Source organism: Mastigoproctus giganteus, chromosome 9, assembly GCF_048544385.1.
Source record: "Mastigoproctus giganteus isolate SK-2022 chromosome 9, ASM4854438v1, whole genome shotgun sequence".
Lineage (NCBI taxonomy): Eukaryota > Metazoa > Arthropoda > Arachnida > Uropygi > Thelyphonidae > Mastigoproctus > Mastigoproctus giganteus.
In genome coordinates, this window is record NC_143583.1 from 47,294,701 (window position 1) to 47,319,242 (window position 24,542).

Sequence of the window (24,542 nt, forward strand, 5' to 3'; positions counted from 1 at the left end):
TTGGCACTTATTCAAACCAAAGAAGAGAACAGAAGAATATTTTTATGGATTGCGCTAGAGATGTGCCAATCCATAAAGTAGTTTTAACCGCGAAATGAGTAACTTTGGTCATATGGAAAATCATGGAGGAAATGATTAAAAATGCAATACCGAGTCATCAAAATAGATCTCGTATTCTGAAAGATTTTCTAAAGGGAAATCTTGTTTAACTCAGCTGGTTAGCTATTTTGAAAAGAGTTGTTCATGGACTGCATGCAGGAAATAATTTTGACATTATTTATTTGGACTTTAGCAAACCATTTGACCCTGTCCACACTAGAGATTACTGTGATAAGTTAGAGCATAATGGTATGATGGGTAAGTTCTTTAGACGATCGAGGAAATGTTGCGAAACATTTTATTATTATTATGTATTATTATTATTGCTCTTATATTATTTCTCCCTGATTGGAGGTTCCACTTCGTGACGGGTACTGCTACCAAGTACACAGGGTGATTGTTGTTATGACTGGTGTTACTGTTGGTCAAGGAATTCTCTGACTGTCCTACAGGTGTTCAGGATTGCGACTTTCTGGTGTTCCTCGTACGTGTTCACTGGGAGACCTATTGCTGCTATGGTGTTATGTAGCGTCTTTGGCACCAAACCTGTGGTTGACACGATGATCGGGATGGTCGTTACTTGATGCATATGCCACATCCCTTTGATCCTGTCTTAGGTTTGTGTATTTCTTGATTTTTTCCTCATGGGTTTTCTGGAGGGTGCCAGTGTTGGGCACTGCTATGTCAATCAGACAGGTAGCCTTTTCCTTCTTGTCCGCAAGGATTATGTCCAGTCTGTTGTGCAGGATTGTCTTATCGGTTATTTTTATTATACAAAACAAAAAAAAAAAACGTTTTCTTCTTTATGGGGTTTTTACGGCCCCGTGACGAGTACTAGTACCAAGTGCATGGGGTGGTTGATTGTGTCCAGTTACTGTTATTATTGTTATTGTTACTGTTGGCCGAGGAACTCTCTTACTATCCTACAGGTGTTCAGGATCGCGGCTTTTTGGAGCTCCATGTAAGTGTTCTCTGGGACTCTAATTTCTGGTAGATTTTTAGGGAGGTTTTTTGGCACCAATGTCGTGGTTGACACGGTAATTGCGATGGCCGTGTACTTGTTCCATGTGCCAATTATCTTTGACTTCCTCTCTTATTATTATTTTAACAGCACCGGAGCTTGTCGCCCATATCCCTATAGTCTGTTTCGTTTATAGAAGTGTTCAGAAACTGATTTCTTGTGCTGCTTAAAAGTCCGGAACAACTTTCATGAGGGGAGCCCTATTTCCGCCAGAGATCAATTAACTACAGCATCATTGGGGAGAAATCGTCACGTGAGAAGAAAAAAAAAAACACCTAAGGGGTGTGTTTTTTATTTATTTGTTTGTTATGATACAACTGACGCTTGCTGTTTCTTTCCGCCATGCAGCTGATATTAATAGCGAACTATTTTTCCGTAATCATAAGATAAAATAGATCGAATTTTGATTTAACAATCTCTTGTGATAATCACAAATTTTTTAATATTCTTATAAATCCCACGCATTTTGTTAAAAGGTAATGAGGTTAAAACAACTTATATGGAGTTTTAAAAGATTCGGAACCAGAACGTTCTTTAGTAATGCTTTATCAGCAAATAAAATAACAAAATTTGGACATATCTAGAGAAATCTATAAAAAAATTCACATAATATAAAAGAGGAAAAGTGAAAATAAAAAATTATGGAATATCACCAAGCGTATTATTAACTAACTGTCTGCTATTACAGAAACATCCATCCATTTCCGTAGATTGCTGCGATTATAGAGGTCAGCGTGCCTTGGAGATTGCAGTTGCCCAGCACGATGATGAAGTTGTTAATGGACTTCTCTCCTTTTTGAAAGTTAGTGTTTCGCATTTGTATGGTGCCGTTATACAAGCTGTTTGCGAAAATCTGCCACATATCGTCACTCTACTACTGATCAGGTAAGTCAATATTTTAAAAGGTGCCAATTCTCATGCTCTTCTCGACATGTGTAGGACAACAGAGGGCTGCTTACATTAAAATTAAGGATTATTTTGGCAATTGACAAAGTGGAGAACTATCTTACTGCCTTTCATCCCTACTCCCTCAGAGAACAACGTAATATCAATATTATAATCACTGTAAATCACCGTAAATCGAAGTTAAACAATTTTTATGTAAATATTACATATTATTTCGTAAAACGTATTTTCCCACATACATTTAAGATTAAAAATACAGGGCTGATTGAAAAGTAAGATAACAGATGTTGTTCGCGAAAAGATATTTAGTCATTCCCTAACAAAATTTGATAATGGAGTCTTTTGTTTTTTACTTTTATATTCCTATAGTTCTTACCATCATTTTAGTTTTCTTCTAATTTACGAAAATATTTATGAAAAGTAATAGGAACTATTTGTATTTTATGAAGGATATGCGTTTCTTCGGCTCCTATCAAGATTTAAATTGTGGCGTAGTGCAGATAGTTGAGCAACTGTCAACTGCACGGCCAATTCTACAATCTCAGTTATGTCGTTACTTAATAAACTTGAGGCAAGTGTATAAAGGTGTTGCTGGTACTTTATTGACCTTCTTGTCAATAATGTAGACTCGGGCTCAATCATGAAAAGTCGACACCGAAAATTACTTGTTGAGAAGTTTTATAAAGTAATACATTATTTCCAACGGTGTTGCTGATAATGAAATAAAGTAAAATTTGGCATTATTCCCAAGGATGATGCAATTATTAATATTTTCTTTATAATTAAATTTTCATTTTCTTTTATTGGTCAACAGCATTTACTCGTATCTGGTTATAGAGTATTTTTCAAAAATTGACTGAATTCAAATACTACTTTAGAATATCTGCTGATACATGTTAAGTGTTAATACTATGAATATATATTTTTTACATTCTTTCAATTCAGTATATACATATGCAAGGCAGTAATTTTACTCACGCACCAGTGGTACGCCAGGTACCAGTACGACCAGATCCCTCGAAGGTGCCTGATTTCCAAGCGCTGTAATTTGAAGAACTGAAGTCTTTCGCATCAAAAATATCCTTTTGTGTCCTTGACTAAATTTGTTGCGCTTCCCTGCATCATCTTTCTTCAAGTGAGGTTCCAGACCTGTGTGCAATACTCATGATGCGGCCTAAACCATTGCCTTATACAGCGAAATAATTACTTCCTTGTCTCTGCTCGAAAAATCCTTATATATCATTGGCAGAATTCCATGAGCTCTGCACTGCTCAGAAAACTTCTTTTGAAACTGTACAATTACCTTTACGCCTCTACCGTTCCCTACCACCTTGAATATTTACAAGCACCACATAATTAGTATGTTATTCTGAGATTACTGCTACCGGTATGCAGTACTTTGCATTTATCAATATTAATCCTCAATTGCCACTTGGCAGCCCACTGCCTAATTTTTTAGGTCTTGTTACAGTATCATACTCTAATTCCTGTTATTAATCACGCTACCAACCTTTGTTTCACCTGAAAACGCTAGACATTACGCTTGATATTCCTTCATCAACATCGTTAATGCCCTCGTGAGTAGCACAGTTGGTAGTTTCAAGGTCCTCCACACACCGGGTGGAAAAAACCTAAGTTCGAATCCCGTCGATGATGGGAGGAATTTTTATGGGTCTTTTTCACAACGTGGCTGAGTTAGTCGGTCTCAGGAGAGGACAGCGTGGTTTCCGGTTTTTTCTCCCGGAAACTTGGGTTTTTCGTCCAGCAAACAGAAAATCAACTTCAGAACACATGCCATTTGCAGCAATATACATGGAGCAATATGGCCTTAGTCGTCGATGCTCCTAAAACCCAACAGCAACAACAGCGTTAATAAATATTGAAAACAACAAAGAGCCCAGCACTGAAATCTGAGGGACTTCACTAAAAATGTTAATCCAAGAAGGGCACTCCCCATGAATAACTACTCTATGTTTTCTACCACTCATCCATGAATAACTACTCTATGTTTTCTACCACTTTATCCACAACACCAAAATGTCACAATGCTCCAATTTCTATTATTCCATTATATATTATTCCAGTCTTTCGTGTGGAATAATATCAAACACTTTAACGAATTCTAAATATATGATGTTAAATTTATGTTTAGCATCCTGTTATTTTGTTACTGCATCACAAAAGCTAATAAGATTAGTCAGACAAGATCTCCACTTAACAAATCCATGCTGCGATTGCCGTATTATTTTATTTAAAATTTTTATTAATTTTGATCATAACTTTTTTCTGGAACTGTGCCCTGGACCGAGTATATTTAAGTTTTCACTTGACATTTTCCTACTCCATGATTCCAAACTGCACACCCAAAGACGCACCAAAGTTGAATTTACAAGCAGTTAATCAGATGCGTCATACAAAACCAAAGAGCACAATAAAAAAAAAAAAATTGGAAAACTTTAAATTGGAAAAATTGGAAAAATCACTTGGAAAACCAAGTGATTTTTTTTTATTTTTGATTGTTTTTAACAGCAATACTAAATCTGTGAAAATAATTTAAAAAATTCAGTTTCGAATCTAATACAATACCTAAAATTTTAACAATATATATGCGATAACAGATGATTAGAAATCGCAGAAATATTAAGATCAGAAAGTTTGGAAGTCAGTGAGAAGACATTTATTTAATCTTGAATACAAATTGCAATGTCTGAAAAATACAATTAAAGATAAAAATGTATACATTTAAAAATACTTATTTTAATTCATAAAAATATAAATGTATATACGTAATTGCAAATAAAAAACATTAATTTATTTTTTAATAATTTTACATATTTGTATTGATATGAATCATAGAGAGCAACGAAGCAGAGAAATATTATATATATACAATATTATATATATTCAGTGAACACTCTCTGGACAAAAAATTAGAAACCGTTTGCAATTGGCCTTAAACGTATGGTTATGCAAATATAAATTGTCACTTGATATGATCACATTCCTTGTTATCGGATAAATACTTTACTCGGGCTTCTTGGTCGATCCAATCATGGAGTAGACGAGTACTCTTTCCGATTTTCAGAAAGGTGTTATTTGGAGCCACAATTGACAAAACAAAGGATCCCTGTTGTGTCGGAACAAAACCATCTCGAAAGTGTACAATGAGTGAAAGACGAAAACAGAATGTAGCTCTAAAAGGAAAAGTTGCGGTAGAAAGTCGGCACTCCAAAAACGAAGCCGCAGGAATTTAAAGGGAACTGTGCATTAGAACAGAAGGTACAGCGTCGGAAAATTTCAATTTAGGCAAAGAAAGACCCATACCCATTTCCAACAGAAGAATGAGTCGTGTGCCTATACGAAACCACTTTTTTTCCCCTTTTTTTTTTTGTAAAATATCGAAAGATTCGATTGCAGTGGTGCTGCCTATGCTAAGACTAGATTGTGGAGCAGTGGAAAGAGATCATGTGGTCTCTACACTTTTAGATTTACACCTGTTTTTTGCACCAATGGTAAAATGAAAGTGTGCTGTGAAGCTCATGAAGCCATGCATCCAGACTGTCTCGTGTCCACCACTCAAGCGATTGAAGGTGGTATCATGGCACGGACTGGGTCCGCTCATATCGTTAGCAGGTCGTGTTATCTCTAATGAATATCTTGCTGTCGTATTGGATCAAGTTCAACCTGGATGCTTCATGTTTACTCGAATTGTGATGGAGTCTTTCGAGACGTCAACGAGACACTGTACATCGTGCGAAAATTTTATCTTAACAGTTTGAGTGACATCTGAAAGATTTCCCGCATCAAACCTGGCTGTCTAATTCTTCAGATCAGAATCCAATTGAGAATTTCTGGGATATGTTGTAAAGGGCATTTCGTCTTCTCAGTTCTCTATTGAGCACAATACAGCAGCTGACAAATATCCTGAGGGAAGAATGGTAAAATCTGGAGCTAGTTTCCCTCAAACACCTAGTGCCAACTTGGTGCACCATGGTCTAAGACGCCAATTCTTCATACACAACAAATCATCAACGTCACCATGCCAGGACATACACTGAATTATGACCACCTACCTAATATTTCGTAGGTCCTCCTTTTGCCCTCAGTACAGCAGCTATCCAACAAGATTTCGGGAGCATTCGGGAGGTATAGCCAACCAAGCTGTGTGTAATGCGGTCAGCAAGGCAGGTATGGAGGTGATTGGTGTATCCAGATATGCCTTTCCATATTGTCTCACAAGTCCTCTATGGGATTGATATCGAAGGAGTTCGGAGGCCAATCGATATGCTGGAAGTCAGAACTGTGTTTCTCAAACCATTCCTGCACAACAAATTCCTGATGGCTCGGCGCATTGTCATCATTGAAGACACCATCGCCATTCGGGAAAAAGTGTAACATACATAGTGGGGTGTACACAGTCAGCAAGCAGTTGACGATAGCGGAGACCACTGATACGTTGTTCCACATGCACCAGGGGTCCAAGTTCCTGCCAGTGAAACAGGCTCCACACGATACAACCGCCTCCACCGGCCTGCACTTTTGATACCATGCATGATGGATCAAGAGCCTCATGCGGTTGACCCCAAATCCGTACACGACCATCCACGGTGTGGAGTAAACAACGTAACTCATCCGACCAGCACACCTCTTCCAGTCTTCTAACGTCCAACTTGCATGCTCTTTGCACCATGCGAGTCTTTTACGCAGATGAACCTTGGTCAGGAAAGGATGCCGTAGGGGTCGTCTGCTGGTATAGCCCATATGTGCGAGCGTGCGACGCATGGTCATGCCAGATATTGTTCCTGGTTGGCCCATGTTGTACTGAGTAGTCAACTCTTCAACAGTGCTGAGCCTGTTCGCCTGTACGAGTCGTCGGACCCGGCGCTCACCTCTAACATCAACCTTTCGCTGACCTTTGCAGTTTTGCCGTCGGTTCGTTGTGTGACCATTTTGACGCCAGTCCTGGTACACTTTAACTACGGGGGCTCTCTAACACCCTACCAGTTCAGCCGTTTGGGAAATCGAGGCACCAGCTCGTCGAGCACCCGCAATCTGTCCTTTATCAAAGTCCGATAAATCCTTCCTTTTACCCATCACGCTCGGAAGTTTACTACTTAATGAACCACTGACACCTCATCAATGCTACGTAGGTCAACTAGCTCCGCACTCTCGTTACCTCTCGTGGTAAACGGGTCTCATTCAGTTTTCATAGGGGTGGTCATAATTCAGGGATCACTCAGTGTATATGACTGCAGGGGCAGTTCGGACAAAAGATGGCCTACTAGATATAGGAATAAAGGTTTCTAATTTTTTGGTCTGTGTGTTTGTTCGTATGTGTATTTATTTATTCGAAGTACTGTATATATTTCATTTTAACACAATTCACAGCGATGGAAAAAATTAAATTAAATCACTAACAGATTGTTATGCGAAAGTACTGGAACTAAATAATTCCAAATTAGATTCTGAATAAGGCAAGGAAAAGACGTAGCCAATGTTTTTTTTTTTTTTTTTTTTTTGTTTTTTTCATTAGGAAACGGTACACGTGTAATGTAAATCAGCTTCATTAAGATGAATTTCAGCCACCTGCCTAAGTTGGGCACTTTTTAGTAGAACCACAGGTGGCTAAGTTAGACAGCTTTCACTTTATATCAAACAGCTGAAAGTGTTAAATTATGCTTGACAGAGGAGGATATAGAATCCATCGACGTAATAAGAACACAGACATTCAGTAGCGTAGCTAAACGTACGAATCAAATTTCGGTGTCAAATTGAATGAATCCATTCACACACACACACACACTCTCTCTTTCTCTCTTTCATACACATTTTCTTTCTTGTTCGTTCAACCTGTGTAGGATCGATCATAATGGCTAGGGTAATTATTCTGTTATGTCACGTGTTGGATATATGATTGTTAGTTCGCCATATATTTGGATCGCTTAATATAAACGAATCACAAATTGGATCTTGTGATGGATTGTGATTCTCTCCTCTCTAATAATCTCTCTTAGCGATACGATAATGGATCAAGGTTGAATCATTTTCCTCATTCTTATCACAAAGTAACTGAGGCACTTATCGCTAATCAATTAACCGATTTTTTTTTATTTAAGTTGTTTTTCATGTAAAATCAAATATCACAACGGTTGTAAAGTGGTGAGCAACAGGCTATTCGGCTATTTATCTTATCTCAAAGACACTAGTCACATTTCTGTGAACCCAACCCAATGAGATATACGTCTCAAAATGTTTGCACACGATGCACACCGCTCTGTTTAACCTCAGCCCGTTCACGAATGGAATGTTAAAAATCCAGTGGAATTTATTAACTTTGGACTTGAATTTTGGTACGAGTGTAATTTTTAGAGGGAGAGATAGTTCAAAATGACAGAAACAGCGGAAAATATCAAGAACAAAAATAAATGGTGAGGAGTTGAGCGAATGCCGTTGATGATAAGAGGCTTATAAGATGACGAAGTGCATAGAAGGACTTCATACCAAGCAATACAACGGCAACAATAACGCGAGGAATTTTAACGTCAATAACGCGAAGAATTTTTAGGCCTTTTTTCACAACGTGCTGAGTTAGTCGGTCTCAGGCGAGGGTGCATAATTTTTTCTCCCGGAAACTCTGACTTTGATCTTAGAAAGGCTTTTGATACTGTTGCACATGGAAGACTGCTACACAAATTGGAGCAGTGTGACATTGGAGGCAAATTGCTGCTATGGATAAAGGGGTGGTTGAGGGGGAGAAGACAGAGAGTGGTAATCAATGGACACTGCTCATCGTGGACTAATGTTATTAGTGGAGTCCCTCAGGGCTCAGTGTTGGGTCCATTATTGTTTTCTGTATTTATAAATGATATTGATGATGGTATATCAAGCTTAATGTCCAAGTTTGCAGATGATACAAAGGTTGGCAGGGTTGTCAAGGACACTACTGACACTATGCTGCTGCAACAGGATCTGGAAAGGTTGAGCAGATGGGCTGAGAGGTGGCAAATGAAGTTTAACATTGACAAATGTAAAGTACTACACATGGGAAAAAGCAACCCCAGAGCAACGTATCAACTCTGTGGTACTACACTGACAGTGGTAGAGAATGAAAGGGACTTGGGGGTGAGTGTGCAGGCAGATATGAAGTTCTCTGAGCAGTGCAGACGGGCTGCAAGAGTAGCTCATGGAGTATTGTCAATGATATACAGGAATTTTTCCAGCAGGGATAAGGAGGTGATTATTCCATTGTATAAGGCAATGGTCAGGCCACACCTAGAGTACTGTATACAGGTCTGGAGGCCTCATTTCAAGAAGGATGTAGAGCTGCTGGAACGAGTACAGAGAAGGGCAACAAGATTAGTGAATGGAACAAAGGGGTGCTCTTACGAAGAAAGGCTTAAGTTTTGCAAATTACAGTGTCTGGAGACTAGGCACCAGCGAGGTGATCTGATAGAGGTGTATAAAGCCTTGAATGGTTTAAGCATGCTCAATGCTGATGGGATTCTTCCTCTAGCTCAGAAAAATCACCTGAGAGGGCATAAATTCAAATTGAGGAAAGACAGATGTAGGATAGACGTGCGGAAATTTGCCTTTAGCCAGCGGGTGGTTGGTTGGTGGAACAGACTGCCATCCCTTGTGGTGGAGGTTGATAGCCTAAATAAGTTTAAGGCTCAGCTGGACAGGTATTTTGAACGAACAGAGGGGTGAAGTGGAAGTGGGTTTTTTTTTTTTTTTTTTGGCTGATGCTGCATAAGCTTGCTTTCTTGCATCAAATGCCTCTACTAATGCTAATGCTAATGCTAATGCTAAACTCGAGTTTTGTATTAGCAAATAGGCAAATCACAGAATACATGCAGTTCACAGGCAGTATAATGTTACCTCATAGCCTTAGTTTCTTTGGCACTTAACAAATATAAACCCATTGTTTATATTAAACCAAATATAAATATAAACGTCAAGACCCATTGGTTGAGTCTCTCCAAATTTGTTCATGAATTTGTCCAATGACGAGCGACACAAGCCGAGACCTCAACAGTGGATTGACACCAACAGATTGCAGACCAGTGACTGTTAACTGAATGGATTGAGGGTTGTGTAAGTGCTACTATGAATTTTTGTTCTATACTTTGGAACGGGTTGAGTTAAGAACAATAAGGCATAATTTCGTTCCTTATTTGAAGTGCTTGGATTTGGACGAATTTGCTTGCAGAGAAGGGGAGGAGGAGGAACATTGAAATAACAGTTGATAAACGAGACCAAAAACAGAAAAAACAGAAATCAGTTTTTGCATCAAACTTTTTATTGAAAAAAAAGGCAGAAATATTGCCAGGATATACAGACTTGCCGGTATTAAAATTTCGGAATTCTTCTAATCTGTTTCTTTTGGAAAACTAAGGGAGGAATCGAGAAAGGTGTGTTTGGTATAGTAGGAGATTTAATAAATAAATACATTTTATTTTATACTCCTGGACAATGAGGTCAGAGGAGTTTTACAAGCTACAGAAGATACAAAAGCATCGCCGTATTTAGCAGTCTTGGGCTTTTAGCAGAACCACAGCCAGCTGAAATGTGTGTACTGCTGTACCTTCATGTTTGATTACTCGTCTAGCAATGTGTTAGAAGAAAAATACGAAGCCAGTAAATCAGCTTTTTCTTTAGTTGGAAATACAGCAGAACCAATGTAGAAAACGTAGCAGTAGTGGTTCTTTTTTTTTTTTTTTTTTAAGCATCAGCGATTAAGGCCATATTGCTTCGTGTATATTGTCTGTAAATTTCGTGTATTCTGAGATCGATTTTCTCTTTGCTGGACGAAATAACCCGAATTTTCCGGAGAAAAAACCATGTTACTCTCGCCTGAGACCGACTAATTCAGCCACGTTGCGAGAAAGGCCCATTAAAATTCCTCACGTCATCGAGGGACTCGAACTCAGGTCTTATCCACTCTGTTTTGGGAGGACGGTGATTCTATCAATTGTATACGTTCCATACAAGAATGATTTCAATGATACAATGAACATATTACTTACCCTGATTGTATCACTAAAATCCAAAGGGGTTTTAGAAGATTACCAGTAAGGTAATTTCCAACTGATACTAATGATTTCAGTAATACAATTAAGGTAAGTACCAGGATTTGGAGTTTTATAACAGTCACAACAATCATTGGAGAAAAAGAAATCACGCAGATCATTCCACTTAGCATTATCGCCATGCCAACGGATATGAGTCTGAGAATAGCTAAGAGAAAGAAGCCACACGGAAAAAGCTATCGTTACAACCATATTTTGATCTCCGGTACGTTAAGACCAGTTCACATTAATTGTGTAATTTTAAGTTTTTGATGAGGAGGAGATCAAAATTGTAGGATGTTATTAAGCAATAAGGTTATTTGTTGAAGCAAAAATCAAGCATACCAGCTCAGTGCAATTGGAAAATGGAAGCCACCTACAGTTAAAAAGGTTAATTCCCTTGCTCTACCAACGTTTTAGAGTTGGTAGAGCAAGCGGTAAAAAAATGCAGTAATTTTCTTGTATTCCTTTTATCTGTTGAATTCCTCTGAACTTATGCGAGCGTCCTGGATTACTAAATGAAAAATTTCTTAATGAATTTTATTAATGAAATTTATTTTAAATAAATTTTACTTAATGTGGTAAATAGACCTTCAGCCAATAGAGATCAAGAAACTAAAGATTAGTTTATTTGCCAAATCCATAACGTTACATTCACGAAAAGAGATGGCACACAAACGAAATTATAAGTAGTAAACACAATAAAATATGCAATGACCAAATAGGAATTATTAATTGTAAATAGCTTCATTTTCCACAAAGTTTTTTTTTATTAATGCAACAAAATCCTAGATTCCTTTGCATCCTTTGACCAAAAGAACCGAGAAAATTATCTTGAACTAATTATTCTTACTATCAAATTTTCAGTATTACACATAAAGCGCAAATGACTCTACTTAAACAGTTTATTAAATAATTATCCTGTTGAATAAATCACCACAGCTCAGATTTACTTTTTTTCCCGAGTGAAAACAAGAATTAAAATTTAAAAAATTCAGGCTAGCCTTAAAAGTAAAGAACACATACAAAGGGTACTAGGAAAGTTTTGCAATATGACGCAACAATGAATCACAGGAAGCTGCTTGTTGCTGCATGTTGAGACGTGTTCACACGTGCATAGTAGCCCCCGCGCCAAGTCGATGGGTTCAGTTATTCATTAGTAGTGAGAGTGTAAAGTGCTTGCGATGGCATCGTGGTCACGAAATGAGATAAGGACAGTTTTGCGGTATAATTTCGTGCATGGTTTAACCATAGACCAGTGCTTAGAAGAAATGACTCTTGCACTAGATGATGATTGTCCACATCGTACAACGATATTCAGGTGGTATAGAGAATTCCAAAGGGGAAATTTCACTCTGGAGGATTCTGAGAGGCCGGGAAGGCCACGAACGTCAGTTACGGAGGAAAACGTTACTGCTGTGAGGAAAATGTTTGACGAAAACAGGCGAGTAACCTACCAACAGATAGAGGATACTTTGGGCCTAAATGCACCAGCAATTCGTTCGATTCTGCAAGATCATTTGCACGTGAAGAAACTTTGTTCTCTCTGGGTGCCGCATCAACTGACTGAAGAGCAGATGACACGACGTGTGACTTGATGCCGGGAGATGTTAAAAAAGTTTGATAAGGGACAATCTCGGTATGTGAACAACATCGTGACAGGTGACGAGACTTGGCTGTACTATTAAGATCTGCCGACCAAGGCTCAAAACAAAGTTTGGGTCTTTGATGATGACGACACACCCGTAATTGTCAGAAAATCCCGATCTGTAAAGAAGAAAATTATAGCTGTATTTTTCAAATCGAGTGGGATTGTGGAACGTGTCATTTTGGACATGCAGAAGACAGTCACAGCTAAGTGGTATACTGAACAATGCATGCCTAAAGTCATTGGATCTATGAAGAACCTGCGGCCAAAGTCAAGAATGGACAACTGGTACCTCCATCACGATAATGCTTGAGCTCACCGCGCCAAAGCCTGCACCGAATATTTGACCACGACAGGACTGAAACTTCTCGAGCACCCTCCCTACAGTCCAGACCTTGCTCCCTGCGACTTTGCACTGTTCCCGCATGTGAAAATGAAGCTAAAAGGGAGGCGGTTTTCCAGTGATGAGGACCTTCTATGGGCTTGGGACAACGAGTGTGCTTTACTCCCTAGTGAAACTTGGCAGAACTGGTTTAAACATTGGTTTCGGAGGATGGAGAGGTGTATTGAATGTAGAGGAAATTACTTTGAAAAAATTAAATAAACAAATCTGTATTGCAAAACTTTCCTAGTACCCTTTGTACAGTTGTGAGTACTGAAGACGTATAGAATTGATACCATTTTACTATTGTTTTTATGCTTCTGTTAGAAATTCTACCTGAAATGAAAGTTATGTAGTCATTCTGAATAATTAATGTCTATGTCTGTTTTGTAATGACCTAAATTCCTTTAGCGGAATTATTATAAAATAAAACCTGTTTGAAAGATGCCAATTTACTCTTTGTTTCGATTTTACATCCCACTGGCACCATTTCTGATATGCCATCGGTTCCGAATATATAAAACTCTTCTTTGGATTACAAATTAGTTTTAATCACTTCATCAGTAAATGCAGTACTTGTATAACTAGTTATCCGGCTATCGATGCTGATATTCAAGTATGTGCCATTGAAAAATACAAATAACATACATTTAATACAAACATCACTGACAAAACAATAACAGTCAAGTACACTTGTCTGTAAGGAGTAACGTACAGATGCCAGTCCATGTAAACACATTTCCTGCTTCCTCCCCCAATGCTTTTGTGAATATACGGTATTCCTTTTCATGTCTCATGAATTCATATTGCAAATAGTGTCCATTCGAAGAGAATCATCAAGGGATTCATACGGTGCTCTACAAATTGACTTTTAGATATAAATTGTTTAGACCTGGGTTCGGGAACTACCTGTATTAGGACTAATCCTTGTCTTTTATATACTCGTATATTCAATTGGTGATATACTTATGGAGTTTTCATGGATAAGGTAATCTAATACACTAGCTAGCCAAAATAATACAGACACCATCACGTTTAGAAAAAAAAAACAAACATGAGTTTTAATGAGCAAATAAATAAGGCATAAGCCTACTTTTGTCCCCTAATGATAAAATCCATACATCACAGAATACTTCTAACCAGTTTCTTGCAGCAGAAATTTGAGTTCACTCCTCCTTCGATGCCTTCGCAAATTCAGCTGTAGAAGAGACCCGCGCCCTGATACAGCGTTCCAGTTCAATTCAAATATATTGCATTGGATTTAGATCTAAACTCTGAGCCGGCCAAGTGAATTTTTTCCCTAAACCATTTTTTTTATGCTGCTTGCTGTATGGGATCGAACATTATCGTTCTGGAACATGGACGAAGGGGATCCATGTGTGAGTAAAACACGGGATTATTCATGATTGTCAGTGCACGATTCCGCATCAATGGTTTATGGCACTTCAACCAATGGTCCGATTTTGAACCACTAGAAGTATCTACGCACATGACCCCTCCTCCTCCGAGCTTCCCTGTGGGCAAAACACACTGCGATATATCCAAACATTCTTCACACCCACACTCGATAGTCAAATCTCAGTTCTCGTCGCTCCATAGAATCTGTTTCTACTATATCGAGGGGTAGGGCACCAGCGCAACCGACGGCTGGAATTCGTTCAGTGTAATGTGGGGTATGTGAGCAGTAATCCCTTCCTCTTCCATAACAGTATAATGGTTTTGCCACTTGTTACTCGTCTGGAGAAGTTTGGGTTCGAACCCATTGATGATTGGACAAATTTTAAAGTCCTCTTCAATCTAAGCTATAGTTAGTAGATTGTCAGGCGGAGGAACACGGTTTTCTCATGAGTTACTGCAGGTTGTTCAGTCCGATAACATGAAAATCGGTTCGTGAACACAGTGTACAGATATAATACACACACAATAGTGAAACATGGTCTCTGTCCTCTCTGCTTCCTGTCCAATCTTGTAAACTAAAGAATATTTTTTTCAACCCTGTTTATGCTGCATTAAACTTCTTTTACTATTTGTTTTCAAAGTCCACAATGGAATGTAGTGATTATATTATTTTACAAATCAGGACAGTAAAGATTTCTTTTTAGGAAGTTTCTATGCCCATCGTCACAACCAACTATTTGACAGAAACAATCGTACTGCACCCCTTGTTCAGTACCTTGGTTTTCAATTTCTGACCTTTTTTAAAATTATTTTATATATTATACATATTTGTTTCTGCTCATATTGGGTTCAAACCAGTTTCTTTGCTGATTGCATTCAATTTGTATAATCTTTCTTCCACTTCGTTTAAAGCTTGCTTTGCCTTGTTAATATTATCATCAAATCTTAGATGGCTCAACGTTTTGTCCTCTGTGTTGGTCCCTTTTCTCATCCAGTTCAAGTTTTAAAATGTATATTCCGAAGTAGCTGTTAGTAGTTTATGATAAAATATTTCCTTGTCTATCACCTGTTTCTAGTCGTAATTTTCGAAATTATAACTCTATGGTAAAGCTGCTGTGACCCTTGTTCTTGAAGGGCTTACGACATGGAATCATGTGAAATTGAATCAAAAGCTTTCTTATAATCTTTAAATGATCTACTCATTGGCTTTTTCAGTTATATAATTTTTGATGAAAAGATAATCGATCATACAAAACCCACTTCTGAATTTTTTTCTCCGTTCTTGTATAGCAGAGCAATAAACAAGTATGATTCAGTTGCGTTGTTTATGATTTACTTCAATAGGCATGCAATTTCTGAGTAAACTGGTATTTCCCTCAATTTTTTTAGAACCGCTACTTTCATTTTCTTAGGTGTTGATCAACCGCTACTTTCATTTTCTTAGGTGTTGATCAACTATTTATTTCCTGTGTTGCGGCTAGTGGAATATCGTTAAATTGTTAGCTGCCTGCTTCAGATTCTGAGTGGAACTGCATGCAGAAAAATTCTACATATGCGAGGACTAATCAAAATGTATCGAGACTGAATACATGCCTTCAATAAATCGCAATCAAGTGAGTGAGGATTTTTCGATAAACGTTGCCTGATGTGTTGGATGGTTGTAGGGGCATCAGCAACTTAGACCATATTGCGCCATATATAATATGTTTGTAAATTGCGTGTGTTCTTTTGTAGATTCGCTGTTTTCTGGTCGAAAAATCCTAGTTTCTGGAATAAAAAACCATGCTACCCTCTTCTGAGACTGACTAACGCAGCCACTTTGTGAAAAAGGCCCATAAAAACTCCTAACTTGAATTCGGCATTCGATCTCAGGTCTTTTCCACCCGGGATGGAGAGGCGGATGATTATACCAACTGTGCTACACACGAGGGCGCCTGACATGTTACTGAATATCGAAGAATGTTTACAACTCATCTTATTTCTTCGGTTGTTCGTACTCAGCTTTAAATTCCGACGAATTTTTTGGTTTCATTTGCCCATATCCAAGCATAACAACGCGTGCATTAAATGTGGCTCTAAAATCGAAAAGATGGAGACAGAAATTTGCCAACTAATCCAACTAATATTTGGAGATGCAACAATGCGCCACGCATTAATATTTAAGTAGTTCCATTGTTTTAAATTGGAGCGAATATCTGTCGAAAGCAAAGAGTAATTCCGGATGCCCTTCAACCAGGAGAAATTGTGAATCTGTGTGTACGTGTTGAGAGGGGACAGGGTTACTTCGAAGGGAATTAATCTCCCATTTCTGTAATTACAATAGTTTATTTTCACATATTCAGTGTTAATGGTTTTTTGATCAAAATTCGTACACTAAATAAATAAAATATCATCATATATCATGACTTCGTTCATCCTATCACCAAAATATTGAATGTTAGTTAAATTCATTAATTCGAAGTGTAATTTAAAAATTAGAATAATTATGTCTATAATTATTTCTCTTTTCACGTGTGAAATGTTTTCAGATTGAAAGAGATACAGAAGAGTACTGGTGAAACGACGTTAGAATCAAGTGTTGCTGATTACTCATTAGATTCTGTTACCAGTAAACTTAGTCCACTTATGATCTCCAGTATAAATGGTAACGTGGAGATAACACGCCTTCTTTTAGAATATGGTTTCTTCATTCGTAAACCTCATAAGCCTAAATGTAAGTATAATCAAGATATTTAGTGACTGAATCCTCTCCCAACCTGGAAAGAGTGGCGCCGTACCTCACAGGTGCCCCTCGAAAATAACGTTCCCGTGTTAACTGTTACTGATTAAAATTCTGAAATTTTTTTTTCTACCTTTCTAAATACAATCAAAATTTTACTGCAATAGTTTTCGAAGCGATTTTCATATTTTCTACAGAAATTTGGAACGAAAACCTGTCATGTGCCCCGCCATCGTTTTCGCAACTATATATTTGGATTTTACTTGAAGAATGGACGAAGAACAACTAGGGTAAGACGACAGAATAAACGTCTATCGTCTTACCCTAGTCGTTTTTGATAGATTTATTATTGTCCTCACAGCTTAAGGATGGTAACACGAAACCCAGTATTCTTTCAAAATGGCCTCCACTCTGTGGGAAAACAACATATGTAGTTTCAAATTTCGCGCTGTAAAGATCGCCAAATTTGAAATAAGCTTGAAAAGGAGAACGTATAATGTTTATCGAATAAACATAATGTTTTTTTAATAATATTTATATGCATAATAAGCAGAAATATATACGTATGTCCATTTTGAAATTTCATCCATTTAACTGTCTTTTACATTATAAAACTGAAGAGTCTAAGAGACTGATGTTTCTGTTTTATGTCTAATATGGTATTTTGTCGTTTTTGAAAAAAATAACATTGTTTTGTATATTTGAAGCAGTTTTTTGAAGTAAAACTTTGAAGAAGTCATTTTCTTTTGTGAGGGTTGATGGAAATTGCCTGCACTGTTTATACCAGTATAATATTTCATTATAGTATAAAGAGTGTAAATAATTTGTATCAATATGTTATAATTCTAATTACATACGTATGCATTAGCTGAAAAGAATAAATCCTATTTAGCAAGGCGAGATGAATCGCCGTCTTCCTCACGCCAGTTTTCAAAGACCTCAGTTATAATTCCATCAATAAAGCGAGGAATTTTTATGGACCTTTTTTCGCAAAGTGTCTAGTTGGTCTCAGGAGAGGGGTAGCATGGTTTCCCCCGGAAACTTGAGTTTTTCGTCCAGAAAACAGCAAATCGAGCACCAAAAAAAAATGCAATTTATGGACATATTATATACGAAGCAATATGGCCTAAGTTGCTGGTGCGCTTAAAATCCTATAAAAAACAAATGATAACGCGAATTTCCAAATACTAGTCCACAAGATACTTGCAATCAATACCTCAGTCCTGGCTGCAAATTTATATTACTACTACTTTAAAGAATGAATAGCAACCATCATCGTGGCAGCTTGTAGGAAAACATGATGATTTCAGTCCTCAAGGCCGTACTATAGGATTCTATTACAACTCTTGTAGAAATGTGTAGACAACGATACCACCAGTACAGTATCTTCACACGAAAGGATAAGTAAACATTGGTAGCCAGAACTTTCAGGAATCTCATGATTATTATTTAACTGGATTTATTTAATAAATTTGGCAAATAATGTCCGCTTATTTACAAGAATTTTTTGATCGTTTATCTTATTCTTTAGCCATCGAATTCAAATACTTTGTTATGACAAAGTATTTGAAGCAAATCATTACAATCAATCAAAATTTTATTATCTGCGAGTTTATGAAATTTGCTAAATTTATTATGTCTATGAAAGCAGATATAAAATACGCCTAATTCTGGAACAGATGATTGGATTATGGTGAGGCAGACTGTTACAGGAGAAAAATCTGATTCATTTATATCTTTGGAGGAGGTTCGAGTATTGTTTCCTAGCTCTTTTGGTAACAGGTTTCTTTTCTCTATAATTAAATGATACATTAGTAGAGAAATTACGGGTTATCTCTTTCACAGCAATGACAATCAGCAGACAGAAATCTTTATTTCAGGAGTGTTTCCCATTTAGGAGCTGTTTTGAGTATTGCATATCTTCACAAAAATAAAAGTACTATTGAGTTTATAAACTGGATAATAAAAGCGATATAATAATTAAACATGAAAAACAAAGGAAAAAACAAAACGGTTACTAAAAAAAATAGAATGGTGACATTAAGGTACCATCACAATCGGTGTCCAGCGCCACTATGTGTGTGTGTGTGTGTGTGTGTGTGTGTGTGACTAAAAGCGACTATTCGTATTAAAAAGAAATCGGCAAAGAAAAAAAAATATTGATTAAACGCAATTTTTTAAAAGAAGTTATTTGATAATAAAATTCACCAGTAGGAACGGCCATAAATCTCTTTGTCAATTGACTATCGACAAAAGGTTGGCAGGTTTGTTAATAACAGTAATTATAGCATGCTGCTGCAACAGGTTCTGGAAAAGTTGGGCAGATGGGCTGAGAAGTGCCAACTGAAGTTTAACATTCACAAACGCAAAGTACTGCATATGGGTAGCAGTTACCCCAGAGAAATGTACCAACTGTGTGGTGTCACACTCAGAATAGTGGAGAATGAAAGAGAGCTGGGAGTAATTGTGCAGTCAGATATGAAGTTTTCTGAGCAGTGCAGACAGGTGCCATAGTAGGTCATGGGGTCTTGTCAATGATATACAGGAATTTTGCTAGCAAGGATAAGGAGGCGATTATCCCCTTGTATAAGGCAATGGTTAGGCCACACTTTGAGTACTGCATACAGGTCTCGAAGCCTCATTTTAGGAAGGATGTGGAGTTGCTAGAACGAGTACAAAGAAGGGCAACAAGATTGGTGAGGGGAAAAAAGGGTTGCTCTTACGAAGAAAGGCTTAAGTTTTGCAAATAGTGGCGCCTGGAGAGTAGGCACCTGCGAGTTGATCTGATTAGATGTATAAGGCGTTGAATGGATTGAGCAGGCTCAATGCTGATGGGATTCTTCCTCTTGCTCAGATTAGAAACCTGAGGGGTTATAGATTCAAACTGAGGAAAGACAGTTGTAGAATAGATGTGCAGAAATTTGCCTTTAGCCAGCTGGTAGTTGATTGCTGGAACAAACTTCCATCTGTCGTTAGGGAAGCTATCAACTTCCATAACGACAGACGGAAGAAGTGGACAAACGTTTGGAGTAAATCGATGGATGAAATTGGAGGATTTTTTTTTTTTTTCTTTTTTGGCTGGTGTTGTATAAACTTGCTTTCTTGCATCACATGCCGATGCTAATGCTAAAATGGTCATCTCGTATATTTAAACTTCATGGAGTCACCAAGAGAACACATTGTTTCCTTATTAATTCACAATTAATTCATTAATTAATTAATTAAGTCACAATTAATTAATTCACGACTGAATCACTTATGTTCCAATTTTTATGTAGGTCATTGTCAGGAATGTTGCACCACGAGACTTCTCACGGGTGAAACATTAACGGATTCAATATCACGCATAAATGCATATCGTGCATTAACAAGTCCAGTCTATATAATTCTGACGTCTGAGGATCCGATATTCACAGCTTTTGAACTAAGTAATGAATTACATAAACTGTCAAGAGAACTTCCTGAACGACAAGTGAGTAAGGATTTTTTTATTATTATTTTTTTTATTTATTTACACACTGGTATATGTTATTGTATTACTATGAGTCAAAATCGTCTTGAGCATAGCTTGACCTGCTTGACTAGATTATTTCACTCTCGTCCATGTTAATTTTCTGGTGCCGTATGTATACTTCATCCCTTTGATGAAGTATAGATTCATTCACTGCTAGGTGTTGCATTTACTGGAATCATTACCCAATGATTTATAAGGAATTCATCGTACCTATGCCACTGTTTTAGAAACCAAAACCTGAGGTCATTACTCAGCCCTGTAAATTACTTTTCAGATGCAAAAGCAGCGGAAATCATATAGCTGTTTACAGGGTAACATTGTTCTATACAAATTATTGGTTGCTCTTGAAATTTTTTCAGAAAAACTTATCTTAATACAAAATCTTTGAGTAAATGTATTCATATAATGCTTTTAACGAGTATAAATATAAAACAACTTAATAGAGATACTGAAGATCTACAAGGTCAATCCGATAGTGACAAGCTTCCTATGAGCAACAATGGCGAAATTGAGTACCACCATTAAGGTCGAGAACATCACAACCAGGCCAATCCCCATTAGAAGAGGATTCTTTCAGGGAGATGCTCTGAGCCCACTGTGGTTCTGTCTAGCACTCAACCCACTATCCACCATGCTTAATGGCAGCAAGTATGGATATAACCTGAAAGAAGGAAGAAATAACCTGTACACCCTCACCCACCTGATGTACATGGAAGACATCAAGCTCTATGTGGCAACCGAGAAGCAACTCCAGCAACTACTCCGGATCACGAAAGAATTCAGCAAGGATATCAGGATGGAATTTGGTCTAGACAAATGCAAGACCCACACACTGGATCAAGGAAAATTAGTTGGCCGAAACCACCAGCTGCTGACTGGTAAAGAAATGGAAGCTATGACAGAAGGAGAGACCTACAAATACCTAGGGATGATGCAGGCTCAGTAGTTAGAGCACAAGGAAATCAAGAAGTGCCTAACCGAAAAATATCATCAGAGACTCAGAAGCCTGCTGTAAGCAAAATTGAACTGAGGGAACACAGCTAAAGCCATAAACACCTTTGCAGTCCAGTACTAACATACACCTTCGGGGTCATAGATTGGACTAACACCGAGTGAGAAGATATCATGCGAAAGACAAGGACAATGATGACCAAGAGCCGCCAACACCACCCGAAGTCAGCAGTGGCGAGACTAACAATAGCTCGGAAAGATGGAGGAAGGGGCTTGATAGACCTGATAGAGCAACAGAAAACAGCGATAGTTAATCTGAAGGATTACTTCGAGAACAACACAGCACCACTCCAACAAGCCATAAGGAAGATAGATAAGTGGTATATACCCCATTCAACCTAAGCGAGGAACCCACTCCCTCCCAGACGGTACAAGAAACGAAGTTAGAAAGATGGGCAAAGAAGACACTCCATGGCAGACACTACAATGACCTCCATCAAGATAACATCGATAACATTGCTTCCAATGCATGGGTCACAAGCGGGACTCTCTTCCCCGAGACTGAAGGATCCATGCTGGCCATCCAAGACCAGGTAATCGACACAGAAACTATAGAAAATACATCGCAAAGGAGCCCGGAATGGGAGATAACACATGTCGACGATGCCACCTGGCCTCAGATACGATCCAACACATCACCGCGGGGTGCAAGGTGATCACCTAGACTGAGTACACTGATAGACACGACCAGGTAGCCAGGATAATACTTCAGAAGCTAGCGAGGAAATACCAGTAGACAAAAGAAAGTATACCATACTACAAGTACGAGTCCCAGGCAGTACTAGACACCCGAACCCACGAGCTGTACTTGGACCGCGTCAATAACGGATAAGACCATCCCGCACAACAAACCGGACATAACCCTTGTGGACAAGATGGAAGAATTTACCTACCTGATTGACATAACGGTGCCCAACACTAGCATTGTCCAGAAAACCCATGAGGAAAAAATTAGGAAGTACACGAACCTGAGACGTGAAGTCAAGGAGATGTGGCGTATGCAACAAGTATCGACCAACCCGATCTTCGTGTCAACCACTGGTATGGTACCAAAGACTACATAGCAGCCTAGCAGCAATAGATCTCCTAGAGAACACCTACAAGGAACTCCAGAAAGTTGCAATCCTGAACATCTGTAGGATAGTCAGAGATTTCCTCGACCAACAGTAACACCAGACATTCCAACCACGCTGTGTACTTGGTAGCAGTACCCGTCACGGAGTGGAATCCCGCAATCAGGGAGAAATAATATAAGAGCAACAACAATAATAACGGACCACCCGAGAGGAAGACGATTGAGGATTTCTGGGGAAACATATGGAACAGGGAAGTAAAACATAACACCCGAGCCACCTGGATAGAACTAGGACGCAAGAAAACCAAGGGCGTACAAGAAATGATAGGGTGCGAGATTCGGGAAGATGAAGTAAAACAGACGATCAAGAACTCTAACATCTGGCGAACTCCAGGAATAGATAACGTCCACAACTACTGGTACAAGCTGAACATAGACCTGCAGAATGTCAAATCTCAAGCATATGCAGACGACTTAGTTCTTACCCTTGCCGCTGATACTAGATCCCAACTGGAAGCCGCAGCAAATAGAACACTCGGAACTTTACAGGACTGGGCTTGGCACAACCACCTGGAAATCTCACCAGTAAAGACAAACTCTTTCCTGCTTAAAGGCTCTCTGAACCTAGCGAGGCCACCGCAAATCAAAATCCAAGGGAGAACTATCCGGTTAACAACTAAGATGAGATACCTTGGAGTTATCTTGGATAGGAACCTATCTTTCACACCATACCTGAAATATCTACATACCAAGATTCGAAAATATACTGCGATAGTGGCAAGAATTGCACGTCGGGATTGGGGATTGAAGCGACGCGCGCTCACCCTCTTCTATAAGGCTATGTTCACCCTCATAATCACTTATGCATCTGGTATCTGGTTTCCAAAGGCCACCACAGCAGTTAACAAGAGGAAGCTTGACTCGATTCAGCGTGTCATCCTGCTCACCATCACTCGGGCCTGCTGCACAGTCAGCACACATGCCTTGCAAGTGTTGGCCGGCGTGCTACCTCTAGATCTAGAAATCATCAAATGTGGTTTGCTTTATATGCTTTCCAAAGGTAAAGCCATCTCCTGTCTGGATTTTACCACCGACCCCTCAAATAACATCAAGACCGAGAAGAAGCGCCTCACTGCATACTTGCAGCAGGTCTGGCAGTCTAGGCGGACACAGTCTACAAAAGGAGAAGTCACCAGAAAATTCATTCCTACAATAGCAAGAGTATACCCAAAATCTCCCACATGGTTCTCCCCTGGTCTATACGTCACTTTTTTTGTTAACTGGCCATGGATCTATCAGAGGAAAGCTCACTGCACTCGGGATCACCGAAAACTCACAATGCCTCTGTGGTTCCCTCGAAAGTTGGGACCACCTGATGTACGAGTGCGAAATATATGAAGATTTGAGATGCCTCCTACTGACTAGGATACATTACCTTCCTAAAAACCAAGAACAGCACATCCTCGAAAGAGAAGAAGATTATGTCGCCTTTACGCGCTACGCACAAGATTTATTTGCACGACGGAAGACCCTACCATGGATATAGTCACTATTCCGATGATCGTCAAAACCAAGAGAAGACAACCACCTATATTCTGGGAATAAATGCAGAGGCCTAGCAGCAAATGAGACTACACCACCACCACCAAATCTAAGAAGATCCAGTATAGGACAACCACAGCTACATTCCTATTTATATCC

General features: G+C 38.6%; 1 protein-coding gene across 2 annotated transcripts in view; it reads left to right on the forward strand.

Annotated features, from left to right (window-relative positions):
- LOC150080199 (short transient receptor potential channel 5-like) overlaps nucleotides 1–24,542 on the forward strand; it is a 93,278-nt gene that overhangs the window by 37,145 nt on the left and 31,591 nt on the right. For both annotated transcript variants that reach the window (XM_090381206.1, XM_090381207.1), the window contains exons 3-5: nucleotides 1,809–2,005; nucleotides 17,051–17,235; nucleotides 20,520–20,713. In XM_090381206.1, coding sequence (XP_090237332.1) covers nucleotides 1,809–2,005; nucleotides 17,051–17,235; nucleotides 20,520–20,713 — 576 coding nt within the window. The remainder of the gene's footprint in view (nucleotides 1–1,808; nucleotides 2,006–17,050; nucleotides 17,236–20,519; nucleotides 20,714–24,542) is intronic.